General features: G+C 49.0%; 1 protein-coding gene across 3 annotated transcripts in view; it reads left to right on the top strand.

The window, feature by feature from the left end:
- The first annotated feature begins 373 nt into the window (after positions 1–373).
- Positions 374–19,207, top strand: part of ABCB10 (ATP binding cassette subfamily B member 10) — a 33,942-nt gene continuing 15,108 nt past the window's right edge. Inside the window, exons 1-6 of one of the 3 annotated variants that reach the window (XM_060642777.3) lie at positions 374–1,228; positions 10,934–11,134; positions 12,000–12,202; positions 16,170–16,304; positions 17,364–17,510; positions 18,534–18,669. In XM_060642777.3, coding sequence (XP_060498760.2) covers positions 712–1,228; positions 10,934–11,134; positions 12,000–12,202; positions 16,170–16,304; positions 17,364–17,510; positions 18,534–18,669 — 1,339 coding nt within the window. In that variant the 5' untranslated portion in view covers positions 374–711. Of the gene's footprint in view, positions 1,229–4,311; positions 10,677–10,933; positions 11,135–11,999; positions 12,203–16,169; positions 16,305–17,363; positions 17,511–18,533; positions 18,670–19,207 lie in introns of those variants that run through there. The other 2 variants (XM_060642776.3, XM_060642778.3) reach the window with 2 other exon arrangements.

The raw sequence follows: 19,207 nt of genomic DNA, 5'->3' as shown, positions 1-19,207 counted from the left end.
CACCTCCTCCAACCACGACGCCTTCCATAACCGCGCTGACCCGCAGCGGTGTCCTCTCCAGCAACGTTCTGCGTCTCAGTCCGTGCTCGGCCCTGGGACGTAGGGTGACAGGACCGGCCCCAGCCAGGGTCGCCGGGGCCGCGGACCCTCCCCGAGCCCAGACCAGCTCGCTGTCGGGCCGCCGCATCCCTTCACCGGTCATCGTGTGATCCGGTCTGCGCGCTCCGCCGAGTCGTCCGGCGTGAGAAAGGGCTCGCAGGCTTTTACGGGAAGGGACTGAGAAGCGCGAAAAAGCTCCCCGCACGATAGTGCGCAGGCGCAGCAGCGCCCGACGCTTTCTTCAGCCTGGTCTTTGGCGCCGCCGGCTCCGCGCCCCGCGCTCGGCAGCCCGGTGGGGGGCGCTGCGGGGAAGGACCCCCGAGGCGGGAGGGGGCTCCTTGGAGGGGGTGTGGTGCGGCGCCCGGGTCGCCGCCCTCGGGGGCGGGGACCCGTGCGGGCGGAGGGCCGCGGCTAGGACGGGCATGGGGCGGGCGCGACCCGGGGCGTGCGCGGGGGCCGGGGGCCCGAGGAGAAGGGTGACGGCGGGTGACAACGGGCGGGGCTGCGGGCGGCGCCGCGTTCACGCCCTCTGCTCGGCCGGGCCGGGAGGGTCCTCGGCCTCTGTGCGCACCGGGCCGGGAAGGCTGAGGCGCACGGGGCGGACGCGGCGCCATGCACGGCCCCCCTGCTTGGCCGCTGCGGCTGCTCGTGTGGCGAAGCCCGGCCGCCAGAACGTGGGCCCCGGGCGCCCGTGTCCCGGGGCCCCGGCCGCAGTTGACGGGCCTTTGGCCGGCGCGGCCTTGGGGCGCGAGGCCGCGGCTCCTCGGGGATGCCGGAGCCGCGCGAGGCCCGCGCCGCTGGACTAGCGGCTACCCGAGCGGGGGTCCCCGCGGCCCCGGGGGCGGAGCAGGCCTCGCGCGGCTCCTGGGGCTGTGGGCGCGGCCCCCCGGCGCCTGCAGGTGCTGGGGGCTCGCCGGGCCCGGCGCTGCGCGGCTCCCGCGCGCCGGGCTCCCGGGCGGCCCAGCAGTGGCCGCCCGGGTCGGGGACGAGGCCAGGCAGCGCGGGCCGGCTTTGCCTGCGGCCACGGCGACTCCCAGAGACGACTCGCGAATGCGCTCCGCGGCGGCCAGGCGTTCGGATGCCCGGAAACTTCTGGGGCTGGCGTATCCGGAGCGCGGGAGGCTGGCAGGTAGGGCTTTTTCTCCGTCCGTTCTCTTCCCAACGCTGGTCAGCACCCCTTACAAAGCGCGTGGTCCCGCGACCGCCGAGAGGGGACACCGCGGGGGCTGCAGAGAGACCCTGGGCCACTTGTAACACTGGCTGTAGGGACGGGCTGGCCTCTTACCTGGGGATCTCCACCAAGAAGGGCTGGGTGGAGCGCTCACCTCCCGGTAGCACTGTCGAGCGTTCAGGTTGGCCGAGTTGTGTTTTATGTTTCTCAGCTTGACACATGATACGAGTGGAGCAGTATTTCATTATTGGAAACTTTGGGTCTGTTCTGCTTTGGCATTTGCCAGTATTCTCAGAATGGGCCGCGTCCCCCGCCCCCTTCATTGTGAAATTTATTCTAGCCAAAAATATACCTATTTTGTATTATACACTGATAGTACTTAAAAACATTTTTTGCCTTAGACAAGTTTATTAAACAGCATTTTTTTTTTTTTTTTTTTTTTTTGCTATGTGAAGTAAAACAATCTAAGCCTTTCAGATTTGTCTCATGTGCTTTTTGCCTCCCTCAATGGTGAGCAGGAAGTTACTAGCTCTTCAAAAAAAAATCAAACACTGCCTACCATCAGTGATCTGTAAACTCCAGAAACTTTGAGCAAACTATAGACCAAACCCCAACTAAATCATAATTGAGTAATTTTTTAAAGAAATAAAAGTGAATGTTTTTAAATGTGTATTTTTTTGAGAGAGAGAGCGTGAGCCGGGGGAGGGACAGAGAGGGGGCAGAAGATCTGAAGCAGGCTTCTTGCTGTCTGCACAGAGCCTGACTTGGGGCTGAACCCACTAATCGAGGGATCACGACCTGAGCCAAAGGCAGGCACTCAGCCGACTGAGCCACCCAGGCGCCCCAAAATGAATGTTTCAGAACAATTTTCTATAGCTCCTCGTTTTTCACCATAATTCGGGAAATGTTGGCCTTTTAAGATTTAAAAGTTTCTGAGATTTCCCTAAATCTTCATTTCTTTAATAAATATTTATTGAGCCCCCTCAGTGTCTGGTGGGCCATGGGGTTGCGTGGGTGAGCAGAAAGAAACACAGTTCCTGTTCCTCCTAGGGCTTTCAGCTTAGTGGGGAAGAAACATAAATGAAATAATCATATGACTGGAGAGAAAACTGCAACCGTGATGAGGGCTTGGGATCGAGGCCTGTGAGGTTGTCAGATGCAGCCCTTGAAACAGTGAGAATCCCACACACTTTGCCGCAAATCCACTGCTTTAGAAAAGATTTTCCAAGAGAGTCATTTGCAATGTAGGGCAGGTTGGTGCTACGGAGGAGGGCAGCTAGGGAGGGAATGTTTCTCTTCTTACTGTTGAAGCTTAGGGGAATTCTTGGTATCACGGAGGTAGACAGAATTTATGTCATGGCTCAGTTGATTGTATGTAGATTTTGATGGAAATAAAGATCTTTTATTCTATTAAAAGAACATTTTGAGGGGCGCCTGGGTGGCTCAGTTGGTTAAGCGGCCGACTTCAGCTCAGGTCATGATCTCGCGGTCCGTGAGTTCAAGCCCCACGTCAGGCTCTGTGCTGACAGCTCAGAGTCTGGAGCCTGTTTCAGATTCTGTGTCTCCCTCTCTCTGACCCTCCCCTGTTCATGCTCTGTCTCTCTCTGTCTCAAAAATAAATAAACGTTAAAAAAAAAATTTTTTTTTAAAAAAGAACATTTTGAGACTGGAAGATCCCACTGGACTGTGAGCTGCTTGAGAATGGCGCTGGGTCTAATTCTGTCTAGTTCTTAGCATGTGTGCTGCCTAGAGCAGGGGCTCCGAGTGCCTGAGGTGGAAGAGTAAATAATGGTACAACCAGGCCCAGATTGAGGCCCAAATGTAGAGACCCTGAACCCTACAGGGTGTGTCTGCCATTCCCATATGCAACTCAAAGTAAGTGCCAGGAAAACCAGGGTTTTTTAAAGTTTATTTATTTATTAAGAGAGAGAGAGAGAGCGTGCGAGTGAGTGGGGGAAGGGCAGAGAGCGAGGGAGAGAGAGAAGCCCCAGCAGGCTCCACGCTGTCAGCACAGAGCCCCACGTGGGGCTCGATCTCACAAACCGTGAGACGACCTGCGCCGGAACCAAGAGTCGGACACGTAACCGGCTGAGCCACCCGGGTGCCCAGTTTTGTTTTCTTTCTGAGATATGAGGCGCTGAGAAGGTTTTTTAGGTGTCAGGCTTTGCTGGTGCCCACGTGGGCTCGGCACCATGGGTAGCCTCGCCCCGCATCTCGCGTGCCCATCATCCCTGTACCTTCTTACTCTGTTCCCACATGTCCCACCGCGCTGGTATGTGGAGAAGTAAAGCAAGGGCTGCACCGCCTTTTATTATAAGAAGAGCTGGTTTGATCTGCCTCGCTGAATAATTGTGAACATTTAATCCGAGAAAGGCTGAGGTTGGTTCACTAATTCTTCTAAACAGACAATCAGCACGTGTTGTACCTTATAAGGAAATCTGATGAAAAACCCTTACTAGGACATACGGTTTCCTCAAAAGCCATTGTGTATGATATATTGAAGCCAATCTGGATGTTGGCATTTGTGGGATTAAAAGGAAGTGGGGTGTCCTGTCGTCATTAATTTGTAACTTATCATCATAAGGGCAGCCTCAGATGTTGGCACAGCTCTTCGAAATGCTACAGATAAAGAGCTGTGTGCGTGTGTGCGCGCGCATGTGTGTGTTATAATCAAGAGACCAAAAAAAAAACCCGAGCTGCAGAGAAGGAATTCCAATGTTAACATGCTGGTTTTTAGGAACACAAACGCAAACGTCCTTTTTTAACAATTCAGCCGTACATCTGATTAACGACATTTTCCTCTGTCTTCAGCAATTTGCTGAGTATGCCACCTGAAGTGCGTGACCGGGAAAGTTGGATCTTAAGTAATTTGTGTCAGAAACTGTAACATCAGGGTCTGCCATTTGAACTGTTTCCAGATGTGTGTGTGCAGAGAGCGGTCGTAGCGTCACCCACCTCTCCCCCCCGCCCCCAGGTCTTCTAGAGGCACTGCAGCCCCTCACCCGCCCCTGTGCCCCCTCCCCTGCTACCCACTTGCTAGAGGAATCCGCAGCCCATCTTCCTACAGCTGTGGCCCACAGCGGTGCTCTCGGGTCTCACTGATAACTCTTCCTCTTATCCCCTTGGCCAGAAGGAGTCTTCAGAGATACAGGAGCTCACTGAGGAGCCCCCAGTGGACTGCTGGGATAAGAAGTCATTTGTCAGAGCCCCTTGCTGCGCCTGGCAGATAGAGGGGGGCGGTGGAGGGCTCTGACCATCCCATTGAGTTAGGGGCAGGGAGCACTGCGCGAGCTGATCTCAGCCGTGAGGTGTGTGGGCCGTTGGGGTCCTGTGGGGTCGTGACCACAGTGCCAACCTGGAGGTGCACACAGAGACACCTTGCCAGGCAGGTTCCCGGTTACACTGTGCAAGATACACCACACCCCTCCACCCACACCGTTCAGTTGAGGCCTCTGTGGAGGACCTGGGAGGGTGCCTCTCACTTAAAATACTGATAAGGGCTGTGTGCTTTGAGATTAGGGCCATTCTGAGAACCCCATGCCCACCGGGAGCTTTTGCTGAATGTATAAGTTATATTTTATGAAGTGACCAAAAACAATGAAGTGATAAAGCCAGTGAATACGGTAAACAAGGAGCGGATGAGCCGTGCTGAGAGCGACTATTCCCTGAAGTCCCCAGTCAGGACAGAGGCTCTGACAAGGACAGTACTAACTGGCACATGAGGCTGTACCTTTGAAATGGGGATTGCTCCAGAAAGCGGGGGATGTTTGTTTGCTCTGGAGACACCATATATCAGAGAACGCCTTAACGTTCTGTAGCTGTGCTATGAAACGTGTTAGCATTGATTTAAGTGGAAAATGCATACCAGATTTTAAAAGAACTTGGTATGAAGAAAAAAAAAGTGAAGTATCATTGTAGGGTTCGCTATTATTTTTATGTAGATTACATGTTGTTGAATAACTTGGATATATTGGATCAAGTGTGTTGTTAAAATTAATCCTACCCACTCCCTTTTACTCTTTTAATGTGGCGATTAGAAGATTTAAAATGACATAGGTGGCTCAGTCGGTTAAGCGTCCGACTTCAGCTCAGGTCGTGATCTCGCGGTCCACGAGTTCGAGCCCCACGTCGGGCTTTGTGCTGACAGCTCGGAGCCTGGAGCACCTGCTTCGGATTCTGGGTCTCCCTCTCTCTCTGCCCCTCCCCCACTGGTGCTCTGTCTCTGTCTCTCTGTCTCTCTCTCTCAAAAATAAATAAACAAAAAAAATAATAAAATTACATAGGTGGCCGTCATGTCCACTGAGCAGAGAGTACTGGAGGCAAAGGCAGCCCCCCCCCCCCCCATTGCAAATATGACCCAGATGCCTCAGTCTTCAGCGCGTGCTGACAGTCTGGAAGGTCTTTGTTCTGCATGAACCTAAGAAGTTTCCTAAATGCTCTGCTTCCTGCTAGTCTGCCAGCCCCTCGCGTCTTCACTTCCTTCCCTATCCAGTTTAGATGCCAGGCTTCTTCACCTCACCCTCGAACCTGGAGTATCTTCTACTCCTTTGTTCCCCATGGTACCCACCTTGCATCCACGGAAATGTCTCCCAGATGCCTGAAAACTCAACATGGCCAAAATCCAAAGTTGCCTTCCTCCCCCAAACTGCCTTTTCTGCTGCCACTTCTCTCAGAGAGTGGGCTGCTGTGTGAACCCCTTTGCCAAAGCCAGAGACATTCTTGACTCCTTGTGATGAGGACAACGGAAGTGATATCTACTATGTATTGTTTGCTAGATATCGGGCACCGTACCAGATGCTTTACATGTATGTACTGAATTTTCTCCTTGTGGTATCTCTATGAAAGAGGTATTATTTTTATTGCCATTTTACAGATGAAGAAACTGAGGCACAGAGAGGTTGAGTGACTCACTGAAGGTCCAACAGCTAGATGGCAGAGCTAGGTCTCAGTTTAGAACCTACCCGCCTAACACGCTTCCCAAATCCGGTCAATTCTCGGGTCCTCTGGAGCCTCGTTCCTAAAAACATCTCCAGTCCTTGTCACCTTCCTTGTCCCCTCTGTCCCCACCCTAGTTCCCCCAGTCCCCCTTGCCTGAAACCCTGGAACACCACGCCCTAAGCAGTCTCCGTCTGCGGTCATGCTGGCCTCCAGTTCTCTCCTTTCACTCTGCAGCCAGAGCGGGACATTTAAAATGCAAAGCTGCCTGTAGCACTCGCCAGCCTAAAGCCCTCTGACAGCCTGCCATACTGCAAATTCCCTGTTCCACTTCATAATCTGGAGCCCCCCACCTCTCCACTTTATTTCTCAGGGCTGCTTTTGTGTCACGAGGTCCCTATTCCAGCTCTGTCCTGCAGCCCTTCTGGTGCTTCCTGGCCTGCCCCAACCCCAGGCTCATGCCGATTTCTCTGCTTGGAATGTAGGAAGAAGAGGAAGGCTTTGTGTCAGAACAGGGTTCTGTACTATATGAACTGGGTGACCTTGGGCAAGCGCCCTCACCTCTTTGCTGGAGTTGCCTCTAAAATAATGAGGGTAAGAGGGGCGCTGGGAAGATTCAAGGAGATAATGCCTATCAGAGGCTTCAGATCGTGGTGGGGGCTCGTTTTTGTGCTTCGTCTTTAGTCCTGGAACGACACTGGGGATAGCTGTACCGGCCTGATGGTCAGATGCGTCACTAAAAGATTGGTTCTATGTCCAGCAGCTGGGGGTCATGCTGTACAGCTTCTTCCACCCACCCCAAAACCTCTGTGCTTTCATGAGTAAACTCTGCATTTTAGGATTTCTTCCCTCCTCCCTTTGAAGAATATTTCTTGCACTTTTTGGATGCCGTGGTTCAGTAGAACGAGGATAATAGGAAGATACCTGAAGAAATCTGTCAAGAGATACATAACAGTTGCTGGGTCCCATCAGGCAAGAGGCTTAACCATGGAAAGCAGTTGAAGAATTTCAGAAGGGTTGCGGTGTCCTTGGCATGTTGGGTTTAGGGAGGAATCTGGAATGATAGTTCTGGTTCAAATCTAAATTATTCACTAATGTCAAAGACAGTGGTATGTAGGGAAGACGTCCATTAAAAAGAATCCATCTAACTGAAAGCTGAAAAAATCTTTTATTTTACTTTTGTCTACGTTCATTTACTTTTGTCTATTTTATTTTACTTTTGTGTCCTGCATTGTAGGAGAAGGACATAAATGGCAATAAAACAGGCTGATAATCTTTTTTTTTTTTTTAATTAAAAGGAAAAAGGGGATATCCTGGAATGAGTTTGGATTCAACTAAATTCTTTCCTCTTCGTAATCATTATTATGACTGTGTCAGAACTCGGGTTCAGAATCTAAATCATGGGGCATTTCATTCACGAACTCCAGATCCTGATTTGGAATCATCAATTTGAATGAAAAGACGGGAGGAGGGAGGGGGAAATGGACCCGTCTGGCACTTCACATGCATTGCACCCGTGGAGGCGTTTGCCAAAGCGAAAGAGCAGACTGGAGAGACTAGCTAGCTACTGATGACAGATGAAACAGAAAGGCCTCTCGGGTTAATCCCTCGTTCCTCAGGACGCCTCTCTCTGGAGCCCACCAGCTCCCTGAGGTTGTGCTGGGCGGAATCCCGAGTAAACGTTCTCTGTGCCTGGTGGGCTTTCAGTCCCTCTGGGCTCTTGTCGTCAGGAGCGTGGCATTTTGAAACAAGACCCCAGGTCTTGCATCAAAATGAAACGGCCCTTGACCAGGTTCACATTATTCAGTTAAACTGTGGTTGTGTGGTAGGAAGCCAGACACAGGAACTTTCTGGCTCTGTGCAAGGAATCATTTCCATGTGGACTTTCCGAGGCGCCAGATATTCCGTTCCTAGTTAGGCTCACTGAGGCGCTTCGGCATGATAGACTTTTGTGCCTTCTTTGCCCCAGTTCAGTTTATTTGTTTATTCATCCAGCAGATGTTTATTGAACTTCTCCTGTGTCTCTGTCCCCTAGGTGGTGGGGGGATAGCAGTGAACGAAACAGACAAAAATCTTTTAGGTCCTAGTGGAGAGTAGACAGTAAACAAGTGACACTTTTCATTTAGAATGCCAGAAGGTGGCAAGTGCTAGGAGAAGAAGGAAGGGGGAGTGATGCAGGCAGTGTTTGGGTATTTATAGTTTCACAAAGGTTGTCAGAAGGTTGTCCGCTAAGGTCTTCTCCAGAACAGGATGTCAGGAGGCCTCGAGGAAGGAAGAGAGCCATTGTGGGAAATGTTCCTTCCATGAACGCCTCCCCTTTCTCCTAGCGCTCTGCCAGCCAAATAACCGTTGGCACTGAGTCTGCTCTTTGCTCTTTTTTAAGTCTAAACAAATATTTTTGATTGAAGTCTAGTTGATGTGCAAAGTTATATTCGTTCCAGGTGTAATATATTGAATCATCAATTCTGCCCTTTACTCCGTGCCCACCACGATAAATGTAGTTGCCATCTGTCACCAAACAGCATTTAGTACTGTATTATTGACTGTATTCCCCAGACTGTACTCTGCATCTCTGTGGCTTATTTATTTTATAACTGGAAGCTTGTTCCAGTTCATCTCCTAAATCTATCTCTCTCTCTTTTTTTTTTAATTTTTTGTTTAACGTTTATTCATTTTTGAGAGACAGACAGAGACAGAATATGAGCGGGGAAGGGGCAGAGAGAGAGGACACAGAATCTGAAGCAGGCTCCAGGCTCTGAGCTGTCAGCACAGAGCCTGACACGGGGCTCGAACTCACGAACTGCGAGATCGTGACCTGAGCCGAAGACCGACTGTGCCACCCAGGCACCCCTGTATCTGTCTCTTAATACTCTCTCCCACCTTTCCTCTGGTAATCTCCAGTTCTCTGTATTTAAGAGTCTAAAATATTTTGTTTGTCCATTTGTTTTGTTTTTTATGCTCCAAATGTAAGTGAAATCACGTGCTGTTTGTCTTTCTTTGTCTGACTTAAACTTACTCAGCCTACTACCCACTCAGTCCATCCATATTAGAGCAAATGGCAAGCCCTCGTGCTTTTTTATGGCTGAGTAATATTCCACTGTGTGTGTGTGTGTGTGTGTGTGTGTGTGCGCGCACGCGCACACGCACGCGCGTGTACCACACTACCCATTCATCTGTGGATGGACACTTGGTATTGTAAATAATACAATCTGTATTCTTTTTATTGAGGTTACGTGAAAGTAATACCTTTAACTGCAGTGTTAGCATTAGACAAAACACCAAGAGAAGCAATTGCTACTTGCAGGGTGTGAGAGCTCCCATCTCCTGGGGTTCAGTCCATGTTGTGTTCATCTAGGAGCCTCGCCATTGACTTTATAGTGGTGGTACTAGGTGGGTTCCTAATAGGACCAAGCTCAAAAGTACGCAGTAGCACATACCCTGTCCCCCAGTCACCCTGGTCTTAAGAAGGAACTTTTGTTGCCTGCGTCTGATTACTCTCCTGGAGTTGTCCTGTGTGTATGCAAACTTCGAAACCAACAAGAAAATGTTAACATCCGGGTCCTGGGCTGCTTTCACTAACATTGTAGCTTGGTGACGTCAATACCTATAGAGTTGCCCCATTCTTTTTAATAACTGTGTAACACTCAGAAAATAAATGCTCCTTTATTGATCTAACTTGTTCCCCATTTGTGGATGTTCCGCTGGTATAAGTGATGCTGTAACGAACATCCGTGAGGGTACATGTTTTGCATACACTTAGGGGAGTACACATAGAAGTTAGAATCTTAGAGGCAGAATTGCTGGATCAAAGGGAATGTACATTCACATTTTAACCGGTATGATCGCATCACTCTCCGTTGCATTTGTACCACTTTGCACACCCACTAACAGTGCAAATGCCCCTTTTCCTACAGCTTCTTCCAGCACAGTGTGTTATCGATCTCTGATTTTTGCCAATCCAGTAGATGAAAACTGGAATACCTTTGTAGTGTAGATTTGCACTCCCTTATTATGAATGCACTTACCTGTTTTATGTGTTGTTCCTGATTGGGTTTTCTCAGTATCTTCCTTTCTGTTAAGACTCTATCCCACTGTTTTTTAGACGGATGAACAATTGTGTTATTATCTATTGTCCTATCATGCCAGTACTCTGGTGCTTTATTCCCCAAAGCAGTAAGATTAAGAGGGAACATACCACATGTGTCATGGATGACAGCAACTGCTTTCCAAAGGTTATTTAAAGTTTTGAAATTCTATACATAATTCAGAGATTTACCTGCGTTGCTTGATCTTCAAGCAAAGATACAGTTCAGATGCCAGGGAATAACCACGTGTAGCATGAATGTAGGAAAAATCTCATCTGAGATAAACACCAAGATCAAGCGGCAGGGAGGGAGGCCAGAATGGATTTTCAGATTTTCCACAGTCAGCTCTTGGATATTCCTGGCAAGGAAGACACGATCAAACCTGGGTAAAAGCAAAAGTCATCTTCTCTGGCTACTTGGGTATGCTCGGTCACCCTCCTCACTCTGTCCCTGGAAGCTTCTCGGTTCTTGCCTTTAGTCTGGGGTCCGGGAGCTGAAAGAAGGAAACCCGCAGCACCTGCTCTGCGCAAGCTCTGAGCAGCGCACGCTCTGAACAGCTGCTGTGGGCAAGGCGCTTGGTGAATTCGGCGCCCCGCCCCTCGCCGAAGCACCCCGGGGCCTGAGAACTTCCTGTGTTTTCTAGCCGCAGTTGGGTTTCTGGCCATGTCCAGTGTCATCACCATGTCCGCTCCCTTCTTCCTCGGGAAGATCATCGATGTCATTTACACAAACCCCACCGTGGACTACAGCTATACCCTGACCCGCCTCTGCCTGGCGCTCAGCGGCGTGTTCCTGTGCGGTGCTGCTGCAAACACTGTTCGCGTCTACCTCATGCAGACTTCAGGTAAAAGGGCCCTCATCTTGCCGAGCGAGGCGTTCCAGAGGATTCGCACTGGGGCTCACGTGGGGTTTCGTGCACTCCGGGCCCCCTGTTCCTCTTTTCCCACAGTCCCATCCAGCGGGGACAAAGCCCCATGTCTGGCCAGACGTGGGAGCTACGAATATTTTTCGATCCGGCACTCACTTCTCAGCTCCCCTGGTACGTGGGTGGAAGGGAGGGAAGCCGCCTGTCTTACGGGAGGTTCGCGGGCGCGGCCCGTGGACAGGAGGCTGGAGTTCTGAGCCTTCTCCAGGGAGCTGTGGAAATCTCGCATGCTCCGTGTTTGTGTTTCCCCTCCAGTGGGCACTGGGGCGATGGTGTTTTACAGCCTTTCCGTGACGAGGCCTGGCTGTTAACAGGCCGGTGACAACCACAGAAATCACAGAGCCCGGGGTGCCCGACTCTTCCGTCGGCTGCTCGCCACTTAGCTCATAAAACGCTCTGCGGATGATTAACCGGCCCTTGCCGTTGCCGAGCTCAGTACAGAAAAGGATTGCCAAGGGGGAACAGAATCAGCTTTGGGGAAGTTAGCGTAGGAAGCCTTATTTGTAAATAGCACTGTTTTAAATGTCTCTCAGCGATCAGCGATCCTCTGTTTTATCCCCAGATCCCCTCCTGCGCATCCACGGTCTCCACACGGTTCCTGAGGCAGAAAGAGTGCTCGTTACCAGTGTGTGCGTGTCAGTGTGCTGGGGCTCAGAGGGGCCTGTTGCCGGCAGGTGGACGCAGGGCCCCAGACGTGCTGGGAGGAGGTTGACAACAGCGGCCCGAGCCGCTGCCTGTTAGCTGGCTCGACCCAAGCTGATGCCGTTCTTGTTTGCTTTTGCAGGTCAGCGCATTGTGAATAGGTTGAGGGCTTCGTTATTCTCCTCTCTTCTGAGGCAGGAGGTTGCTTTCTTCGACAAGACTCGCACTGGAGAATTGATTAACCGCCTCTCCTCGGACACCGCACTCCTGGGGCGCTCAATTACAGAAAACCTGTCGGATGGGCTCAGGGCCGGGGCCCAGGCTTCCATTGGCATTGGCATGATGGTACGTCGGCCTGGCTGGCATCGGCGCCTTCTGGTCAGGGCTTTGGCCTGTGCCAGGCCTCTCAGTCAGGGGATGAGCTCTAGCTGAGCTGTTCTCATCGCCCCGTAAGCCACTTAGCCAAGAGTGCTGCCACAGAGGCACGGGGGATGTGGGGCTTGCATCCTCCTGTGCGGCCTCCTGCACCCTTCATTTCTCCAGGATGACTTCTTATCTGGAGCGTGCACCATTAACATTTAGGAAAGATTGCATTATTGCCTGGGTTTTCTAAGAATGTGTGAAAGAATGTTGCTGAAAAAAGCAACAGGTGGAAGGAGCGCTTTGAGCGCCAAGCTGTGTGTTAGAGGAAAGGTAAGTAAGTTGCATTCCACCCGCCTCCCCCCGGCCCACACCAAAAAATGCAGTAAAGCTGCTATTGCTGTCTTGACAAGACCAAGGGATGGTTTCCTTTCCTCTTCAGAAGGAAGACGATAAATTCTATCCTGTACACGAGTGGGTCTGTACTCCACTGAAGTGAGCCCTCTCTACTCCCGCAGCCCCTTTTCCTGCCTTAACCGGGTGGCTTGAGCACCGTCGTCTGTTTGCCTCGCCTCTTCAAACCCTGTTTCTGTTCAGACCTGTGCTGCTGGCCACTAGAATGTAATGCAAACTACATAGGTCATTTTAAACTTTCTAGTAGCCACATTTTATTATTATTTTTAAATGTTATTTATTTATTTTGAGAGAAAGAGAGAGAGTGTGAGCAGGGGAGAGGCAGAGAGAGAGAGGGAGAGAGAATCCCAAGCAGGCTCTGTGCTGTCAGCGCAGACCCCAAAGCAGGGCTCGATCTCACGCACCGTGAGATCCTGACCCGAGCTGAAGTCAAGACTCTGACACTTAACTGATCGAGCCACCCAGGCGCCCCTCTAGTAGACACAATTTAAAAAGCAGAAAGAAATGATTTTTTAAATGTTTATTTGTTATTCTTAAGAGAGAGCGAGAGTGAGAGCGAGCAGGGGAGGGGCAGAGAGAGAGAGAGACAGAGAATCGGAAGCAGAGTTTCCACTGTCCGCGCAGAACCTGACGTGGGGTTCGAACTCAAAAACTGTGCGCCGAAGTCAGATACTTAACTGACTGGGCCACCCAGATGCCCCAAGATGAGATTAATTTTAATAATGTATTTTACTTAATCCAGCATAACAAAGCATCAGTTCCACATGTAATTTTTGTAACAATTATTAATCTGATATTTAATATTATTTTTTCATGTTAAGATTTCAAAATCCAATGTGTATTTTATACTCATGGAGCATCTCAATCCGGATGCTAAATTTTCATTGGAAATATTTCAGCTGTATTTAGATGTCATAACATTTGCCATTGAAAAGGTAGATTGACATGCCAGAACTTGACCTAAACTTGACCAATAACTGAATAGAAATGAAATATTGGTTTTTAAGTTTAAATTTTAGTGAAAGCTAAACAAATTTAGGGATTCAGTTTCTCAGTCACACTGGCTCCATTTGCAGTGATCAGTGGCCATGTGGCCCTATCATTGTGAGCAGTGCAGTCCTAGATCCCCAGAGTAAAGATTCTAATTGATCCCATCTCCCAGGTGGAGCAGCTTGGGTTTTTGTCCTCTTTGCGGCCACGCAGCGCTCAGTCCAGAGCAGAAGGACGTACTGCCAACCTGAGCCGGTAAGATCTGATTTATGAAATGAAAAGCCGCTGTGAAATCCCGTGTTTTCTCAAGAAGACCCATCCTGCACTAAAGCATCATTCCTAAATATCGATAGTTCTGGGGCTCAGGAAAAGTTGGGAACCTCTTCCTGTAACAGTTTCAGACAGTTCAGAATAAGTCCGATGGCTAATCAGAAGGGGCCTTAGTCTGCTCAGGCTGTCTTAACAAAGTACCACAGAGCGGGTGACATAACCGATAGAGATTTACTTCTTACAATTCTAGAGGTTGGAGTCGAAGGTCAAGGTGCTGGCCAAGTTGGTTCGTTGTGAGTCTCTTCTATTGGCTTGGCTTGTAGGTGGCCGCCATCTTGACGGGTGGTCACATGGCCTTTCCTCAGTGCTTGCGTGCAGGTTCTTAGGGGTCTCTTTTCTTAAGGACCCTGATCTCATCAGGGCCCCACCCTTATGACCTCATTTCACTTTAATTACTTCCTTAGAAGCCCCATCTCCAAATATAGCCACACTAGGGTTAAGAATTCAGCATATAAATTTGGGGAGGGCACCAACATTCAGCCTCATGAGTTGGCATCACCTGGGACCTGGTCTTTAGCCCTGGAGGAACAAGAGTAGCCTTAGTTTCTCACAAGCTCCCTGGACCTGACCTCTGATAAGTCTGCTGACAAGAACCTAGTAATGTCTATACCAGACTGCAAGTTCAGTAATTTACATTACGGGATCTTCCTTCCTACAGTAAGATGTGTGTTCCTGGGGCGCCTGGGTGGCTCGGTCGGTTGAGTGTCCGACTTCGGTTCAGGTCAGGGCCTTGCAGTTTGTGAGTTCGAGCCCCGTGTCGGGCTCTGTGCCGACAGCTGAGAGCCTGGAGCCTGCTTCAGAGTCTGTGTCTCCCTCTCTCTGCCCCTTCCCCACTCGTGCTCTGTATCTCTCCGTCTCTCAAAAATGAATAAACGTTAAAAAAAAAAAATGTGTGTTCCTGCTCTTCCAAATGCTCCTTTTTTGGTGACAGGACCCTGCGTTAGGCTTCAAAGACTTACTACCAAGCACGGAACCAGAGCAGAGAGAGGTGGGTGGTGCCGAGACATTCTGATGGCTATTCCGGCCCCACCGCAGAGGACGCCCCATGCAGTTGGTTTGCTTGAGCTCTGTCGGATTCAGGCCCCGGAACTGTGAGGCCTGCCTTGATTGCATCCCTGCCCCTGCACATGGCCTGCAGGTGACCTGCTGGACTGCACGGCCTGTGTGCTCAGGGTGGATCGGTCCATAAGTGGTCAAAGGTGCCAACCACCTTCCTGCCTCAGGGCCTTTGGGCACTTGCCCTTGTAAGACCCTATTACACCTGCAGTTATCCTCTGTGTGTCTCTCTCTTTTACCCATCTGCTATCTAGCTGTCACTCTGATAAAACTCCACATGGATCAGCTGTCTCGCAGGGGCCTGGAATAGTGTGAGCTGTCTGTAGGCGTTCAGTAACGGGCTGTTGAATGAACGATTGGCTGATCCATTTATCACTGTACGTTTCGGTCTGCGACTTTTCCTCAGCGTTTTAAGAAAGCCTCATGCCGACTATACTATTTCCCGTGCAGATGAGATTTGGCGGATTTTAACCATTTGTTGAAGAGACGCTGGTACCATTGAAAATCCAATCACCGAACTGCAGGGTTGGCAGGAACCCCATTATGTTATGTCTATAGAAGTTGATTATTTCCTCCTTGAGCAGCTCCAGTTGCTAGAAACTTCTTAGGTTGAGTCCACATCCCTCCTGCCGAGACTTCAGTCCTCTGAGCCCTGGAAACAGCTCCAGCTCTTCTTCCACTTGTTAGTCCTACTTTCACCTGATCGTCAATTGATACGGGGTTTTGTGGTGTCTTTGCCGTCTTGGCCATTTCAGTGCGACGTTGCTCTGGTCATTCAGTGCCTTAGAGGGGATCCAGACTTGAATACAGAATTCCTGGTGTGGTCTGGCCAGCGTGGAGCAGCCTGGGCCTCCTTCCTTCATTCCTGTCCTGCCTTCCCCCCCCTCTCTCGTTGGACAGCATGGTCTAATGTGCACACAGCACTGTACCGGCTGTGGTCCAGCACTGGACGGTAAAATATTTCCATCCTTTCTTCAGCAGCTTTGTCCGTATTACCCCTGTGTGGTGTGCTCAGTACTCAGGGGGTTTTATGAAGCTTGAAGGTGTCTGAATAACACACACACACACACACACACACACACACACCTGTAGTAGGTAATGAAAGTGTCTTGCTGCTCTATGTAACAAACACCTAACACCTTTTGGCTTTTGTTTTTGACAGTTTTATGTCTCACCTCAACTGGCCACTTTTGTTTTGAGTGTGGTGCCTCCAATATCCATCCTTGCTGTGATTTATGGACGTTACCTACAGAAGCTAACCAAAGTTATGCAGGATTCCCTGGCACAGACCACTCAGGTAAAAGCCCCTCCCTTACGTGGTCTCCGCTTGGAGGAGATGTGCTTCTGCTTTTCAAAAAAGTACTGAACTTTTCCTTAAGGGAGCCCTCAAGAAGGCTAGAAACCCAGACTAGGTTTCTATAGGCTAGAATCCTATAGATTCTATCCTTCTAGAATAGGCTAGAATCCTAGAAACCTAAAATACCCTGCCTTCTAGACTAGATTACTACCCACACCTTGAAGTACATCCCACTTGACTAAACATTGTGTGAACTCTCTAGTTCTTTACCATCACTGTTTCTTATAGGATCGAAAAGCTCATTATATTTTGAAAATAGTGTCTGTGTGACATTCTGTCCTTCGTTAATTGATAAGTGAAGCTTTGCAATGCTATCCAGTATTGCATTTTTTAAAAACTAAACATAGCTGTTACATTTTCATGTTACAAAAAACATGGGTGTTTATAATTGAGAACTTGAAAATATCAAGAGAAAAAATAACACATATAACTCTACCTCTCAGAATGAATGGTATTAACATTTTTGGAGTCTATCCTTTTTATCTATCTTTTTCTCTGTATAAAAATATATTTCACAGGGCACCTGGGTGGCTCAGTCGGTTAAGCATCCAACTCTTGATTTCGACTCACAATCTCACAGTTTTGTGAGTTCGAGCCCCGCGCTGCTCTCTGCACTGACCACACAGAGCCTACTTGGGATTCTTTCTGTATCTCCTCTCTCTCTCTCTCTCTCTCTCTCTCTCTCTCTCTCTCTTTCTCTCTCTCTCTGCCCCTACCCTGCTCGTACTCTCTCTGTCTCTCTCAAAATAAGTCAACTTTAAAAATATATATATACTTCAGTATCTATTAGCCCCCATTTGCCTTTCTATCTACATATATATGGCGTGTAAATGTGTAAATATAACAAAAATATATTTGCTTCCAAAAATAAAATTGTTCATATACTCTGCTTTGTAATCTATTTTTAATGTCTTAAAAATGAGAGCCCCATTTTAACTTAGCTCTAGAAATCTTGGAATGTGACTTTCCTCCCCTGAAATGTATTTATTATTCTCCCAGCTAGCTGAGGAAAGTATTGGAAATATAAGAACTGTTCGAGCTTTTGGGAAAGAAATAACAGAAATAGAGAAATACACCAGCAAAGTGGACCACGTGATGCGGTTGGCAAGGAAAGAGGCGTTTGCTCGGGCTGGCTTCTTTGGAGCAGTAAGTAGATCATTTTGAAAAGAGTGCAAAGGACAGATGTCACGACTGAAACAGATTTGTATTCCCTTGACTTTGCCGTAAATAGAAAATAATTCTGTTCCACTTCAAGATTAGTTCTGAGAGTTCATTTTTGTGAAAGAAGAGGAAACCACTACATGGGACTAAGCGGCGGTGGGCGATGAGACCAACACGCGTGGGGGCAGGCAGATCCCCAACATGGCCCAGACCAGCCACGTCCGCCTCACCGGGGAACTGTCTAGAAGTGTAGACCCTCAGCTGCACCCCAGGCCTACAAATCCAATGCTCTGGGGCTGCGCCCAGCCACAATCTGTTTTAACAGGCCCCCAGGTCGCTTCTGATGCAGGCAGTTTGAGACCCACTGGGGATTAACCGAAATAACTTCAGTGTGTTTCAAGAAAAAAGTATGACAAAAATGATCTCATTGATCGCAATGAACTCAAATACAACACTGAACTAGAAAATCACCACGAGCGGGAAATCTATACCATGTTCAAATGGGAAAGAACTTCAGAGGTGATTCAGTAATGGTCATGATTTAGGGACACAGAGGAAACAGGCCCAGATGAGGCAGCATTACCAAAGACCATGTACCTAACAAAGCTCAAGGCAGATCAGAGACAGGACTCCAACTTCTTGTCTAGCCTTTGCTCAGGGCATCACATTAAGATACATAAATGCATATGCTTGCTGTGCATTCGTCTTGTTGTTAGGCAGGGAGGCCTTAATATCGTGTTTTCCTTTGCAAACCGAGTCCGTTGAGTAAAATAGGAATCTGATGGGTGACTTAGCTTCTAGGTTTTCACGTTGATGAGATCATTTCCTTCAATACTGTGATCTTTCCAAAGTAGTTTTTTATTTGAAATTCAGATTAAAACTTAGTGTTCTGGGAAAACCTTGTTGTGATAGTTAAATGCAAAAAAGAGACTATAGGCCATATTTACGCTTTTTGCATTTAGGTTTCTGGCTCCTACCTGAGGTGTCTTCATTTTCTTCATTTGACAGACGGGGCTCTCCGGGAACCTGATTGTGCTTTCTGTCCTGTACAAAGGAGGGCTGCTGATGGGCAGTGCCCACATGACCGTGGGTGAACTCTCTTCCTTCCTAATGTATGCTTTCTGGGTTGGATTAAGCATTGGAGGTATATAATTTAAATAGGCTTGGGAGTTACAAATTAAAACTCAGCTTATTGTCTCTGCAGTAATAATTTAACTTTGCCATTACACCACCTCTCGTCAGTTAACTTCAACTGAAAAAAACATTTCCTAGAATGTTAGTCCAAATTGCCTCTGAAAGAAGATGTAAAGATATGGGTGCGATCTTGCCATGTAGGTGAGCAGCTCCTTGGCTGGGAAGGTGAGGATTTTCATAGGCCTCTTGTGGCTCATTGAGCTCAGGGTCATACTGGAGCCGTATTTTCCAACTTGTATGTTAACACAGCTTGCTGGCTCTGGTCCTAGGAGGTGGGACCAGCAGGTGGGGGCTCTGGGACCTAGGAGGTGGAAGGAAGGACAGTACTGAACAGGTGTGCACACAAAACCCACGGTTCCTGTGGCTCTGGTAGTTACCCGACTGACAAATCACCGTGAAATAAAATTCCTTTTGTACCAAGTCAACCACATTCAAAACTGATAGTCGTAAGTATAAATCAGAAAGTGCGTGAAGCAGAGTCGCTTGCC

This window comes from Panthera onca, chromosome D2 (genome assembly GCF_046562875.1).
Source record: "Panthera onca isolate mPanOnc1 chromosome D2, mPanOnc1 haplotype 2, whole genome shotgun sequence".
Classification (NCBI taxonomy): domain Eukaryota; kingdom Metazoa; phylum Chordata; class Mammalia; order Carnivora; family Felidae; genus Panthera; species Panthera onca.
Note: the sequence above shows the minus strand (reverse complement) of the source record. Positions and strands in the feature narration are given on the sequence as shown.